This window comes from Lissotriton vulgaris, chromosome 5 (assembly GCF_964263255.1).
Source record: "Lissotriton vulgaris chromosome 5, aLisVul1.2, whole genome shotgun sequence".
Taxonomy (NCBI): Eukaryota; Metazoa; Chordata; class Amphibia; order Caudata; family Salamandridae; genus Lissotriton; species Lissotriton vulgaris.
Window position 1 is genome coordinate 1,451,858,572 of NC_141693.1, and position 13,048 is coordinate 1,451,871,619.

A 13,048-nucleotide genomic window follows, 5' to 3' on the forward strand; every position below is an offset into this window, starting at 1 on the left:
GGGTGGCTATTTCCTAGAATCTCTTTACGTGAAGGAAGGAGGAGCGGAGTAACTTGACAACCCTCAACTACATATTCTTGGTATTACGAGGAGCGGAGTAACTTGAAAACCCTCCAATTCCATATTCTTTGTATTTGTATTATTCTAACTGTCATTACTCTATTCTTTATGCTGTGAAGAAGAAAACTGCATCAACAGTTTAATTTGCTGGTCATGATTCGTTACATTTATAACATGTTTTTAATTTTTGATTATTGTGTAACAAACCCATTTAAATTTAGATTTTGACTCATGATCCTTACTGTTTGGTCAAATGGTCTACACAAGTGTTAAATTGTTTATTTGAATGCAGAGCCCCTTTTGCCTCTCGGGCTTCCCAGAAAAGATCCCTCTGGTAATAAATGGTGACCGCTTCCCAAGCACCAGCAGTCTCCAAATAGAACTCTGAGCAACTATTCACAATTCCCATTCTGTCCTATTTGTGCCAACACCCTGTGAGTTGTGGGCGTGGATCGTTTTGTAGTGTGCCACGCAGCATGTTTTACAGCACTGGATAGGGTGACAGTGACCCACACTGTGAATGATGCTGCAACCGTAACTGTCTACCTGACACCCACAGCCTTGTCTACATTGTTGGGAGAGATATTAGTATATTTTGTTGTGCCTGATGTGGGCGGTGTTTAGGTCAACAAATGGTGGTGGGATACAAGGGATATGGGCATGATAATTGATATGGGGTGCCCCTAACAGCAGTGGCTTTGTGAATCCCCCCCCCCCTCTTTCACAGCTTAAGCGGGGTGGTGGTGACACTTGTAGTTATTTATGACCCTCTCCTGGCTGCAGCTCTGCAGGCAAAAGCTATTAAAAAATCAAAAGTAAAGGAAAACAATAAACAACACAGTGATTAGGAGTTAACCACAGCAAAGAAATTAAGAGAAAATGAGAGGGAATGAAAGAGGGAGTGGGAGAGAAGTTTGGAAAGAAGAGCAAAAGAAAGGACATATACAGATAAGGACGGAATTGTGGATGAAAGGACGAATGCAAAGATAAAAGGACTGATTGATTGAATGGGAAAACAAGATTTACATGGTGGGTGAAAGAAAGTGTAACGAAGAAATGCTGGATGAATGGGTGGATGGTTGAATAGACGGCTGGATGGAAGGGTGAAAGGATGAATCGGTGGATTGATAAAAGGAGGGTGAATTGGTGGATGGATGAAAATGAATGGACGGATGAATGGGTAAAAGTATGGAGGAATGGGTGGAAGTGTGAGTAGAAGGAGGGATGTAAGACTAATGATGAAGGGTAGAAGGATGGAATGGTGAAAGGATGTATGTATGGGTGAAAACATGAAAAGATGGATAGATGGATGGCTGCATTACAGGCTTAAAAGATGCAGAAATAGATGGACAGAAGCTGGATTAAGGGACCTCATCTCGAGTGGGTAGAGTTTACTAGCTTTGCTCACCTGACAGCATTCGAGGGATGGATCAAAGCGGGGGGTATTTTTATTTTCTGGCTACTCCCTTGCCTACCGGCACCACTGTAACATTTGACCTTTCAATTCTCTTCCTTTCATTTTCAGATATCCGCTGTTCAAATCCAGTTGTGGAAAATGGATTTAAGGTCTTAGGCTTTAAATCTCAGTATGAGGTTTCGGACTTGGTGGAATTTCGTTGTGACGAGGGATTTACAACAAGTGATAGACTACAAATTCGCTGTGAGGAAGAAGATAGATGGGTTCCAAAGGTGCCAGTGTGTCGACGTAAGTACTGTTAAAACGCAGGTGGTTAAAGCTAGTGTTGCCTCCTCCAGACTTACCTCAGAGGAACTTGTACATTCTCTTTATTAAAGAAAAAGAGACTGGCTTTGCACCTAGAAATAATATCAGCCTTGTGTCCTATCATATTATTGGTGAATATTGTGCAATAATATTAACATCTGTCCCTGATCTAGAGGGAAATGGCTGTGTTATGAACAGGATGCCATCTCTAAGAGGCTGGAGGATCTGGTGCATATGCCCCAAACTACTCAACTGTCTGCCCATGTGCTCTCAGCTCCTGATGCTGTTTGCCCTATGTGCTTAAATGCCCTGGTTACTTACTGGTAATCTTCATTACTCCGAGTCCTGGTCTTCCTGTATGCAGTCCCGAGGCCCACCCTATCGCCCATGCATGACAGTTGACTATTTCCTGTTTTACTGTTGCCTTTTTGGAGATGTATGTTACAGAAAGGTCATCTTTATTCCCCACCTTCCCCCCCATTTATGGTGGCTCCTGGGTAACGGGGGTCATTTTAGGGTAATGTTTTGGGTTTCAGCCAGGCAACTGGTTCTGCCAGAAAGGAGAAGCATCTCATGCGTAAAGACTGCATCCAGAAAGACGGACGAGGAGGTAATGCCTTACACTGTGTCCAAAGGCATCATGCTTTTTGCTCTTTCTATCCTTTTGCCGCATACTCTTCTCACTGTCCATGTGGCCCAAACTCCACACACTGCCCATGAGCTTCCGCCTCCGCCTGTCAGTTAATGTGCCCCCAAGTTCATGAACTGAAGCTCTGCGCATTGCCCATGTGCTCGGTAGTGATCACAATACCTGTCCATGTGGCTCAAGCTCTTCACACTCAGCACTTTTGCCAAAAACCCTCTTGTAATGCTACTCTGCCTATGTGCTCCAGGCTCTTACACTGTTCATGTGCGCCAATGTTCTCGCGCTGTCTGCCCATGTTCCCATGTATGTTCCTGATGCTGACACAGCCTTTGAGCCCCTAATGCTTCCCACTCTGTCCAGGAGTATCCCTTCATCCCTGCCGGGTATTTAAATCGCTGTTCCACTCGGGAAATGTAAATGTAAATGTAATTTGTACTTGTAAAGCGCACTAATACCACAACTGGGGTGTCCTGGCGCTGTAACCCATACCGCTGTGGAACCCTTCCTGGTTTTTCCCTGTGAAATGTCCACTCCTAGGCACCCCCAAGGTGAAGCCAGGCATCCCAGCGCTGTTGGGGCCGTTGTGGAGATTAAGCAAGCTATTGCCCAGAGTTGCAGAGTGGGACCCATGATTAGAATAGGCACCGAGGCGAGAATTATCAGGTCCGAGGAAACTGAGCCCAAGACCCGCCAAGGCGGGAATTCAACCCTGGTCCCGGGCCAGACCTCTGCATCAGGGTCTGCCGCTCTAACCATTGAGCCACACTTCTCCATGCTTCTCCTCCGAGCTTCCCTTACCGTTTGCATGCACCTGTGCCGCTGCCTCTTCCTTATTATGTTTTTTCCGATGTGCATGTTGGGTCAGATATGTTTGTTGCATTGAGTGGCAGTGTTGGTTAGTGGGCCCGTGTCAAGTGTGAAACCTTCATCCTGTCGAAGCTTTTTAGTCAGGACTGGCCTCAAGAACTTCGTTTCACTCGCCCCGGTACAACCCAATGAAAACGCTAGGACTCGCTTCATGTGCCACACAGTAACATGACTCTGATACAGATTGTAGCATTGGCCTATATGATATTTTTAGAAACTCTTGGAGGGGAGGAGATCCAAACAAAACTCCACATGCAGCGCACAGCGTGGGGGGCTGCTGTTTGGCTAATGTCAAGCTACATGTACTGCTGTTTGTACCCACAATCATGTTTCCTTTCCCTCTCTCCCTTAGCTGTTTTTTGCGGAGAACCCCCAGTCATCGTAAATGGAAGTCACTCTGGAATGGACCACAAAGAGTTCAGGTACCGCGAGTATGTGACGTACCACTGCTTGGCGACGGATCTTTCACTGATTGGCGACGACAAAATCCAGTGTATCGGCGATGGGTACTGGAGTGGGAAAGCACCTATTTGTAAAGGTATGTCGGTACTAGGGCTCAGTCTCTCCAGCAGCACTCACGAACACTCAACCTAGAGGAGCCCAGAGACCCCATACAGAGGCCCTTTAAGGCTACATATGAAGGGGATGCGCTTGGATGCAACTAGAAATGGGGAGAATGTGGGTGAGTGCCGAGACGCATTGGCAAGATACCCAGTGGGTTGTGTTCCCGCTGACAATCTCCTCATCAACGTGCAATGATTTTTATAGCTAATCTCTCAAAAACATATATAGTATTAGCCACGGGGACCCAACGAGAGAGAATTGGCCAGTTTTTTTCTTAATGAACACCCCTTAGCCTTGTGCCCAGTTTGCAGTTAGCTGCGAGTCTGGCTCGGTGAAAACGAAGATTTCAGACAGCACGCCCCCTCAATGAAGACTAAGGCAGCTAAATTGATATTTGCACTTAAAAAGTTATATTGTAGCTACCCGAGTCCAGCAAACGCTCCAGTTTCCAATTTACTGGAAGTAAATGTTTGCCGTCCTTATCTTTTGGAATGGTGGTGCTGGCTGGCTCGCCAGCTAAAATATAAAACTTCTGTGGAGTTTTTTCGATCTCTGTTTGATTTGCAGGGGCATGCTAAGCCTCCTAGGAGGTAGAGTGTAGGTGTCCTAGAACAGAAGGGCCCCTGCTCTGAAACACTTACTGGAGCCTAGTTTTTGTGAAGGTCCTAGGAGTGAGGAACATTTTGCGCCAGGGGATCATGGGTAATTGTAAGGCAATCATTTTTTAAAGAAAGAATTATTGATGCCAAGGGCCATTGGTCTTATTTTTCATCTGTGTTTCTGGTTATTGATGTAATATCCATTGCCAAAGACAGCAGGTCTGATATTATGATTATGGAATACTTTATCTAAGCCTATAGGCTTTGGGGTTGGGCTTTCTGATATGCAAATTGTCATTAGGTAAGTTGCAGGTAATTGGAACAGCCAAATATTCCTAAATTAGTGCATGGTATTTAGTTGTGGGTTTTTTAATACATGGACTGGACAATAATTTGAGCCAGTTTTGGTCTCCTCTGCCACGTTACCTTCAGAGTCCATTTCTTAGAAGGGTGTTTTGTGGTCTCTGGTAAGGGGGGGGGGGGCGCAAAATGCTATAAATCCCTGTGTGACACAAACGGGGCCCTGTAACTTCTGATTGCCCTGATACCTCTCCAACCAGATTGTTCACACCTGACCTTTGTGTAATTTCGGTATCCAGCAAGCAGCCGTGTCTTATCTAATATCTCTGAAAATCCATGCACTTGCAGTTGGCGACTGAGGGAAAATAAAGTTGTCATTTGTTGCACCAAGAAATGCAAACTACATGTATGAAGTGGGCCTGGAATCGTGCACTGCTTGCGTATTGATTGAGTGCCAGCAGCGTCATTCATAAATGTTGTGCCCTGTGTGGGGCGACTGGGGAGAGGGGGATCCGAAGTGCCGCATGTGAACAGCCAGTGGCACTAGCACACTGGCATACAGCCAAATAACCCAATTCAGGTGGGAGCCTCCTGACTTTTTAAGCCAAATACGGCTTTCTAATATCTGTTCCCCACCTAAAATTGCATGTGCTTCAATAGAAGTCACTAGGGAAAATACATTATCCCGAAGTTTTTCTCAAAATCTCCTACTTTCCTGTTCTTAAATTAAAATGTTGGCATGTATGCACTGGGTAAATGGCCAATCACTTAGAACTGTTTTGGCATCCATTGTTTACCCCGCAGTAGCTATGGTTTATTGATGTACTGCTCCCCTCAAATGGTAATGCAGCTCTGTACTAGGTGCAAGCACTGGGATTGGATGGCTGAGATAAAAGTCGCGGCCCGCTGGTCCTCTGAAATGAGCCAATGGCTACGAAGTGCAGTGTCCCCCATACTTTGATATGGATAGTGATGGGGTTTATGCGAGCTGTTGGTGAAGTTACCTTTTTCTTCCAGTCTGTAACCATGTTCAGAATCCCATTAGAAATGAAACAATATCTTCCCAGTACACCTTGCCTACACGTTGAGCAACTGTGTGTCATCATTTCACCTTCTCAAGTATCTTTTCCTCAGCATGAGTTGTGGTTCAACAAACTCTGACACTGCCATTGTGGAAATGTGCCTGTGGCTGACTTCTGTATGTTACAGACCTGAATGTGATTTGGTGGAGGCTTAATGAGGAGCAGCTGTGGAAAAGTGAGATGGGATGGTGGTGGTTTGATGAGGATCTGCAGGGGGAGAGTGTTTTGGGAATGTTGTCAGTTACTCCTAACCTACTTGAATTGGCAGGTGTTGATACTTACCTCCAAATGTGTATTCGTAGATTTCTGTTCACTGCGTTTGCATTTAGGAGTGTTAGACACGTGTCTACTTTGTCCGTACATGTGGCCTGCTAGGTGTGTGTTTATTTTGGGATCATGTTATATGTGACGTGTGCAGTGGCAGCAAGAGCCAATTGTGTGTGTTTGCACTTTTTTTTAAAACAAAATTTGACCCTGCTTGGTGTGCCGATGTTGTTATAGTGCCGACTGCGAGGTGAACTTTTATACCATTTACCCATATTTTGATTTTTCCTTTGTCTTGGTAGTGTTGTTCCAAGACTCCACCGGTTTCTGGGCGAATCGATTGCTCTACATATGAGCGATCGTTTGTGACTTACATCAAGGCAGGGTGTATGAAACACAGTTAAATCAGTGTTCCAGCAGATTTAGAGAGAGGTGACGGTCTGTACTTTAAACTACTCCTCCCTCTCCTAGAATGCGAGAAGACTAGTATGTTTGGTACATAGACCTTCACCATCTCACATACCTTTGTCTCACCCTGCTCCTAAGGAGCAATCAGTGACACTGTGTTCTAACAATAATATTCAGTCATATTCGCAGTTTATTTCCCCATGTATCCCCAGTTAGGGTACCAGAATTAATACTAGCTGATGCAGTGCTATTTTATACAACCCAAACCTAAATACTAAACCCATATGATTAGTTCTTTGATCCAACAGGCACAATTACAATGATCTAGTCTTTACTTGCAAACATTAATTATAGAATCACATACCTTCATGCAGTGAAATTTGATTCACACTTGCTGTGCCACACACAATTGAGATTAATGGGATGCAGTCAATATCAAAAGTTGAAACCGATTCTGTGAGACACGGAAAACGTTTGTAATCAAGCTATTTTACTTATCCCACCGCAATTTTACTGCCAGGTAGTAGCTAAAGGTTTCCCGCACCTGATTTATAATCCAACTAGTAAACAAGACCTCTGCGTACTCTTTCTGTTGAATGCAAATGGCGTTGTGAAAGGAACTCACAGTTCACTGATGTATACGCGTATCTCGGTTTATACTAGGAGATGTGCAAAAATGTGAAATTTAGATAGTGCATTTGTTTTCACAATGATTTGGACGTTAGGGTCAGGAATTCAGTTTTACTGGGTGTAATACCCTAATGAGGACGAGTTAGGGAAATTAGTGCAGTGGTAGGACAGAAACGTATTCTCATCCTTTATTAGTTCCTTCTGAATCCCCTATTGATTTATGGGACCCTGGAAAAGTGCAGTCACGTCAAAGAGCTTTATCATATTTCGTTTTTTTTTGTCTTGATGGCAGGGGCATAAGGAACACGTTATCGAAACTTTAGCAAGACCTAGGATTTCTGAAAGCAAAAGGAAGTGGAGCGGAGGGAAGTGAAGGAGAGGGGGAAGGGAAGGAGGAAGGTAAAAGAAGAGGGAGATTGTCAGCCAGCCAGCCACTAAGGTTCCCCTCTAGCTGATCCATATCGGGCTTGACTTGTATGGCCCTTTTGTAATGCTTGTCCTTTTTACCTTTCTTGCAGATGTCCTTTGTGAAGTGCCACACCTCGTAAATGGAAAAATAATTAACTCCCGTCCTCCCTTGCGATACAAAAGTACTATTGAGTTAGAGTGTGACGAGTATTTCAAACTAAAGGGAGAACCTCGGATTGAGTGCAGTGAGACTAGTACATGGATTCCGAAAGTACCCGAATGCAAAGGTGAGTTGCCACAGAAATGGTCAGCATTTATTGACCAGCGGAAAGGAGGGGATCATTATCTCATTTAAGCGTTAAGAGCATGTGCGGCGCGATTCAACACTATAAAATACTTTAGCGAGAGCATCATCTTAAAAAAATCATCTTGAAAGGCTTTTGCCACACAGGGGCGAGGGTGCCACAAGAGACATCGTAGAGTCTTTAGTACTAGCCAGACACACCTTTTTCACATTAGAATATTTATTTGTCCCAAAAGAGAGGTGGGTTGAGCTTTTGGAACATAGAGAACTATGGGGTCTATTAAAGTCCTCACGCCACCGCAATGGCAAACTGGACCGCCTGCAAGAGGTGTGGCGGTCCCGCCATGGCGATCAGGATGCGACCGCCACCCTGGAAGTCGCATCCCGCATTATTAACATTGTGGCGGGCGGTGCTGTAAGCAGCACCTGCTGCAATGTCAATAATGCATGTGGTGCATTGGCATGCAGAACGTGACAGGCACCGCGCAGTGCCTGCCACCTTGTCCATGTCAATGTTGGGGGTACCATGGGTACCCCCCAAGTGCAGCCCCCACCCCCCTGGGGACCCACAATGGGCCTCCGAAGCAAAATCCGCATGCTCCATGGCGCAGTTTCCACCATGGAAAGGCATTGAAAAACCCACACACTAATATGGATGGCGGTGCCTGCAAGGCACCACCACCATGTTAAGGGCCTTTTCCGCCCGGTCGGGAATCCGGCCGGCAGAAAAGCGGAGGATGGTCTTTCCGTCCGCCACTGTGCCCCATGCCATACACATATGGCGGGGGTGATACGGCCATCTGGCGGGCGGATCGCCACCACCAGGCCTGTGGTGACCACTGCCTGCCTGGTGGTGGCGATCCGCCCGTCATGCTAATGACCCACTATGTGATGAACGTGTCTCTGATAGCCTGGCTCTTTTGTGCTTTAATCAATAGATGTGTAGTAATCAGCTTCTTTAAATACGACAACACTTATCAACCTCCAGAGATATTTATTTAAACGCCTCACCCAACACCCTCAGAGCTTCAACTGTCACTCCAGGAATCCTTTGACCTGGGCGTATCATAACATTCTATAAGTAGTGTCACTGGTGAAAAGAATACCAAGAGTATGCAAGATACCACACATCTTCCCTTTAAACACATAACACAAATACTTTGTATACCAACTTCTAAAAGCTACAATTTCAAAAACAAGACAAAGAAACACATATATACATTAAAAGTTCTAAAACAAAACATATGGAATCAGCAAAATAAAAATCATCAATAAGATATAATCTTACTTTCTCTTCTTATCAGACTAGATACAAATGGTATCACGGAACCTATGCATTAAATATTTTTAATATATTTGGGGACATTGTGAACCTGCATGACCTCCTAAATTGCATTTCTTCTACTCCATTCCTCTTCCATTCCTAGAATATGCTGTTTTCTTATCATTTTCCATCTTACTTAACATCTCTCTTTTACCATGTAAAGGAACAATTCTATTCAAATTCCTAATGCGCCCATCCTGAGTTTTAACTGCATTTTTTAACAGCTTGATCACTTTTGGTGGTGCAGAGTACTTTGAAAATGGCATTGCTCCTGTTGCTGTACGGATTTTGACTCAATCCCCAATCTCCACTACCTTAGTTTTACGTACTCTCTTCCCTTTGTCATAACTCTTTTTCCTTTCTTCTATTTTTTTCCTGGCACACTGCCTTCCAAGTTTCATCATACACATTGCCCCATGCTTTTAGCCAACTCATCCAATAAGGCAACAATTGATTATTATGAATAATACCTCTGAAAAACTCAAATGGTGTCTTTCCCGTAGACTGATGTGGTGGTAAGTGATAATACACTATCCTATCATCAAGCAGTACTGTCTTCCAACACAAACCTGCCACCCTGGCCAACTGCAAAATATTTTGAATTGTGCAATTGACCCTTTCTATGACACCATTAGTCTCCGGATGATATAATGAGCAACTCTTGTGAATTAATCCTGCCTCAGACGTGAACACAACTGCACACCATTATCGGTTGGAAGTGTTCCTGACAAAACTTCACTCCCAAACACATTATTTAGAAATTTGTATTAATGTCATTTATTGCCTATACTACTGGCCACTTGGAATGTAGGCCTACTACGACTGATAAATATGGAGTACCCAAACCCCCCACTTATCGGTCATACTATATCCAACACTGCATCTTGCCACAGCCCCTTTGTCTGTTTACCAATAGACATCAGTGCCACTCTTGGTTTCAAAATCTTAGATCTTTCTAATTGTAAATCAAGCCCTGGCCACCAGAAATCTTGTCCGATTTTTTCTTTTGTCTTTACGTTACCCATATGCCCAAGATTAGTTAACCCTATGATTTTTTTCCTGAGCTTGCCTGGTACCACTAGTCTGAAACCCCTAAATAAAGGATTCTCCTTTACTGAGAAATCATTTCTAATCAACGTATTACTCAGCAAACTTATCTTGACCCTGTCTCTCCATTTTTATCCAAGATTTAAGACCACAGATGATACTATAATTATTTCCCTCATTTTACCACTCTTGGGCTCCCATTAGGATGGCGGGCGAATTGCCCCCGCCATCCTAGCCGGAATGACCCCCACCATATTAGTATGGCTGGAGGGTCAACGGCGGACGGAAATACCGTCCGCCGCTTTTAAGGTGACCGAAGGGGAAAAGGGTTTATATGGTGGCGGTGTCCATCAGACACCGCCAGCCATATTACAATGGGCTTTTTCAGATGCCTTTCCGTGGCGGCATTGCCGCCATGGAAAGGCATGCGAAGTCTGCTTTGGGGGCCCGATGCGGGCCCCCATGGACTCCGGGCGGATGCACATTGGGGTACCTATTGTACCCCCCAGCAGTTCCATGCACAGCATGGCAGGCACCATGCGGTGCCTGCCATGCTGTGCATGGAAGGGTACAGCATGCCTTCCTGCTATTGTGGCGGGCAGTGCTGAGTGCACCGCCCACCACAATGGTATGATTGCAGGTTGCGCCCGCCACTGTGGCGGGTGCATCCTAATGCTGACCATGGGACCCCCGCCCTTATGGCGGGGGGTCCCTTTCACCGGTAGGATGATGGACGGACAAAGTTCGCCCGTCATCCTAATGATCCCCTTGTTCTTTAGTTGCACCCTTTGTGGTCATGCATACTCCCAGCCACTCCTCATCCATATCTAATTCTTCCTAAAGTACTTTAATCTCCAAGTAAACTAAATGTGAAAGACAGTCTGGTGTCTTGTTACATCTCGCAGGTAGATATTGCACAATGCAGAGACATTATATAGAGTACAAAATATCGAGTTGCACAAATATCGAGTCATTAATATCTTGGGTCAGAAATATCGACAGCAAGAATATTGCGGTCAAGAATATCGATTTAAGGTAAGTAATATTGATTTTAAAAATATCTAAGTGTTTAATATCGTTTTCAAAAATATAGTTGTTAAGAAATATTGTTTTTTATTATTGTTATGTATGTTTTTCTGTGCAAAAATCGTTTGTATTTTTAATATATGTGATACATTTTCAGAAGTTATTAATTTTTTTTTAAAATGTTACGCTTTTTGTTCTGTAGCAGCTTGTGGGTTTATAGGGGAATAGGGTGGGAAGTATTTTGTTTCAACATTTTTTTATTTACATTTTTCTCAGCGAGTGCAACAAAAGCATTACAAACGCAACAATTCTCAATAATATCATCACCCAGGTATACAGTTCGTTCATAAAAGCTACATTTTACCCTGTCCAAGCGAATTAGTTTTTTAATTTATGGCGCAGTTTCAACAGGACATGTTGCTTTCCAGGAAATATAAGCTAATACCTGCTACCCTCCCTAGAGAGTAACATGAAAAGGAAACCGAATTAACCTTAAGGAAAAAGAAAAAAGAGGATAAGTCTAACTAAGATTTCATGGTGCAAATGAAAAGCGTAGAGAAATGGGCGTGATGTTTGGGGTTTCTAAGTAATCGCCCCGGTGGTCAGCGCAGTATTTATACCTCCCTGCTTTGGTGGGTAGTTAAATTGGGAATAAGTGGAGGGCTCTATTTTAGGGTTTGTGCACAGAAAAGAGCATGTCCCCTCTCATTGCACTAGTGGTCTCTGTAAAAGCTCTCTTTAAACATACTACTGAAAGATTTTCTTGTTATCTCAGCCCCTCCCTAAGACTTCTGTGTATGTTGCTCAATGTATTCACAAGTTTGGACATTGCTGTCTTGTTTGCACATTGGACCTTGCTTTTACCAAGGCCTATTTAGAAAACATTGGACCTTGCTTTTACCAATGCTTATTTAGAACACTCCTCCTTAGGCCATGTGTTACTTCAACTCATTAGCATAATAACTGAAGCTCTGCACACCTGCTTGTGAGAACCACACCCAGTTCTTCGAACCACACCCAGCTCTTCGAACCACACCCAGCCCTGTCTATAAAAGGCAGCCCCTGAGCCTCACACAGTGCTTGTGCTCGTCTACCCTCACTTACCTGAGAACAGATCCTTCGGCCCTGCACTCCTGCTCTCTCCAGACCTTCATTGACTTCAATGGGCATGGCTTCTGGCTCTTCCTTCTTCTGGTTTCTGGCTACTTCTTGCCTCAGCCCCTCTTCTGTCCACTGCAATCGACCTGCAAAAGAGAAAGAGGTCAAGGTTAGACTTTTCAGCAACAAGTAAGTGCAAAACCTTTTATTACCTGAAAGAACTTTATCGGCGATTTCTGGATTCATGTAAAGACAATTTGGAACAAGATATCTCCCACGAACTTTGTGGTTCAAACCCTTTGTTACAAGAATACTGTGTGGAACTTTGTGAAATAAACATTGTTTTACATGGAACTTTTTTAAGAATCGAACAGAATTGACTGCAAGGCAAACAGTAAATCAAAGACTTGCATAAATTACCTGCTGTATTTTGATGTAAAAGTACAGTATTTGTTTTAATAAAACATCTGGAAATGTGTGAAAAAAGTATTACAGTAATAGAAAGCACATCTCAGAACAGTAACACATTCCAAACCTGGAAGCTTGAGACCAGGATCCAAGAGGCACCAGTTTCTACAGAAGTCAGAGAGGGCTGCAGATTTTAGCAGCTCTTCTACAGTGGAAACGCAAGAACGGTGTTGTCTCTCTTTTTTTTATTTTATCCACTTCTCCCCTTCCCTTGAGCTTCTGGTTCTTAG

General features: G+C 44.0%; 1 protein-coding gene across 1 annotated transcript in view; it reads left to right on the top strand.

The window, feature by feature from the left end:
- Positions 1-13,048, top strand: part of LOC147712731 (C4b-binding protein alpha chain-like) — a 366,951-nt gene that overhangs the window by 181,238 nt on the left and 172,665 nt on the right. The window contains exons 7-9 of the mRNA XM_086923391.1: positions 1,586-1,765; positions 3,649-3,834; positions 7,662-7,838. Coding sequence (XP_086779517.1) covers positions 1,586-1,765; positions 3,649-3,834; positions 7,662-7,838 — 543 coding nt within the window. The remainder of the gene's footprint in view (positions 1-1,585; positions 1,766-3,648; positions 3,835-7,661; positions 7,839-13,048) is intronic.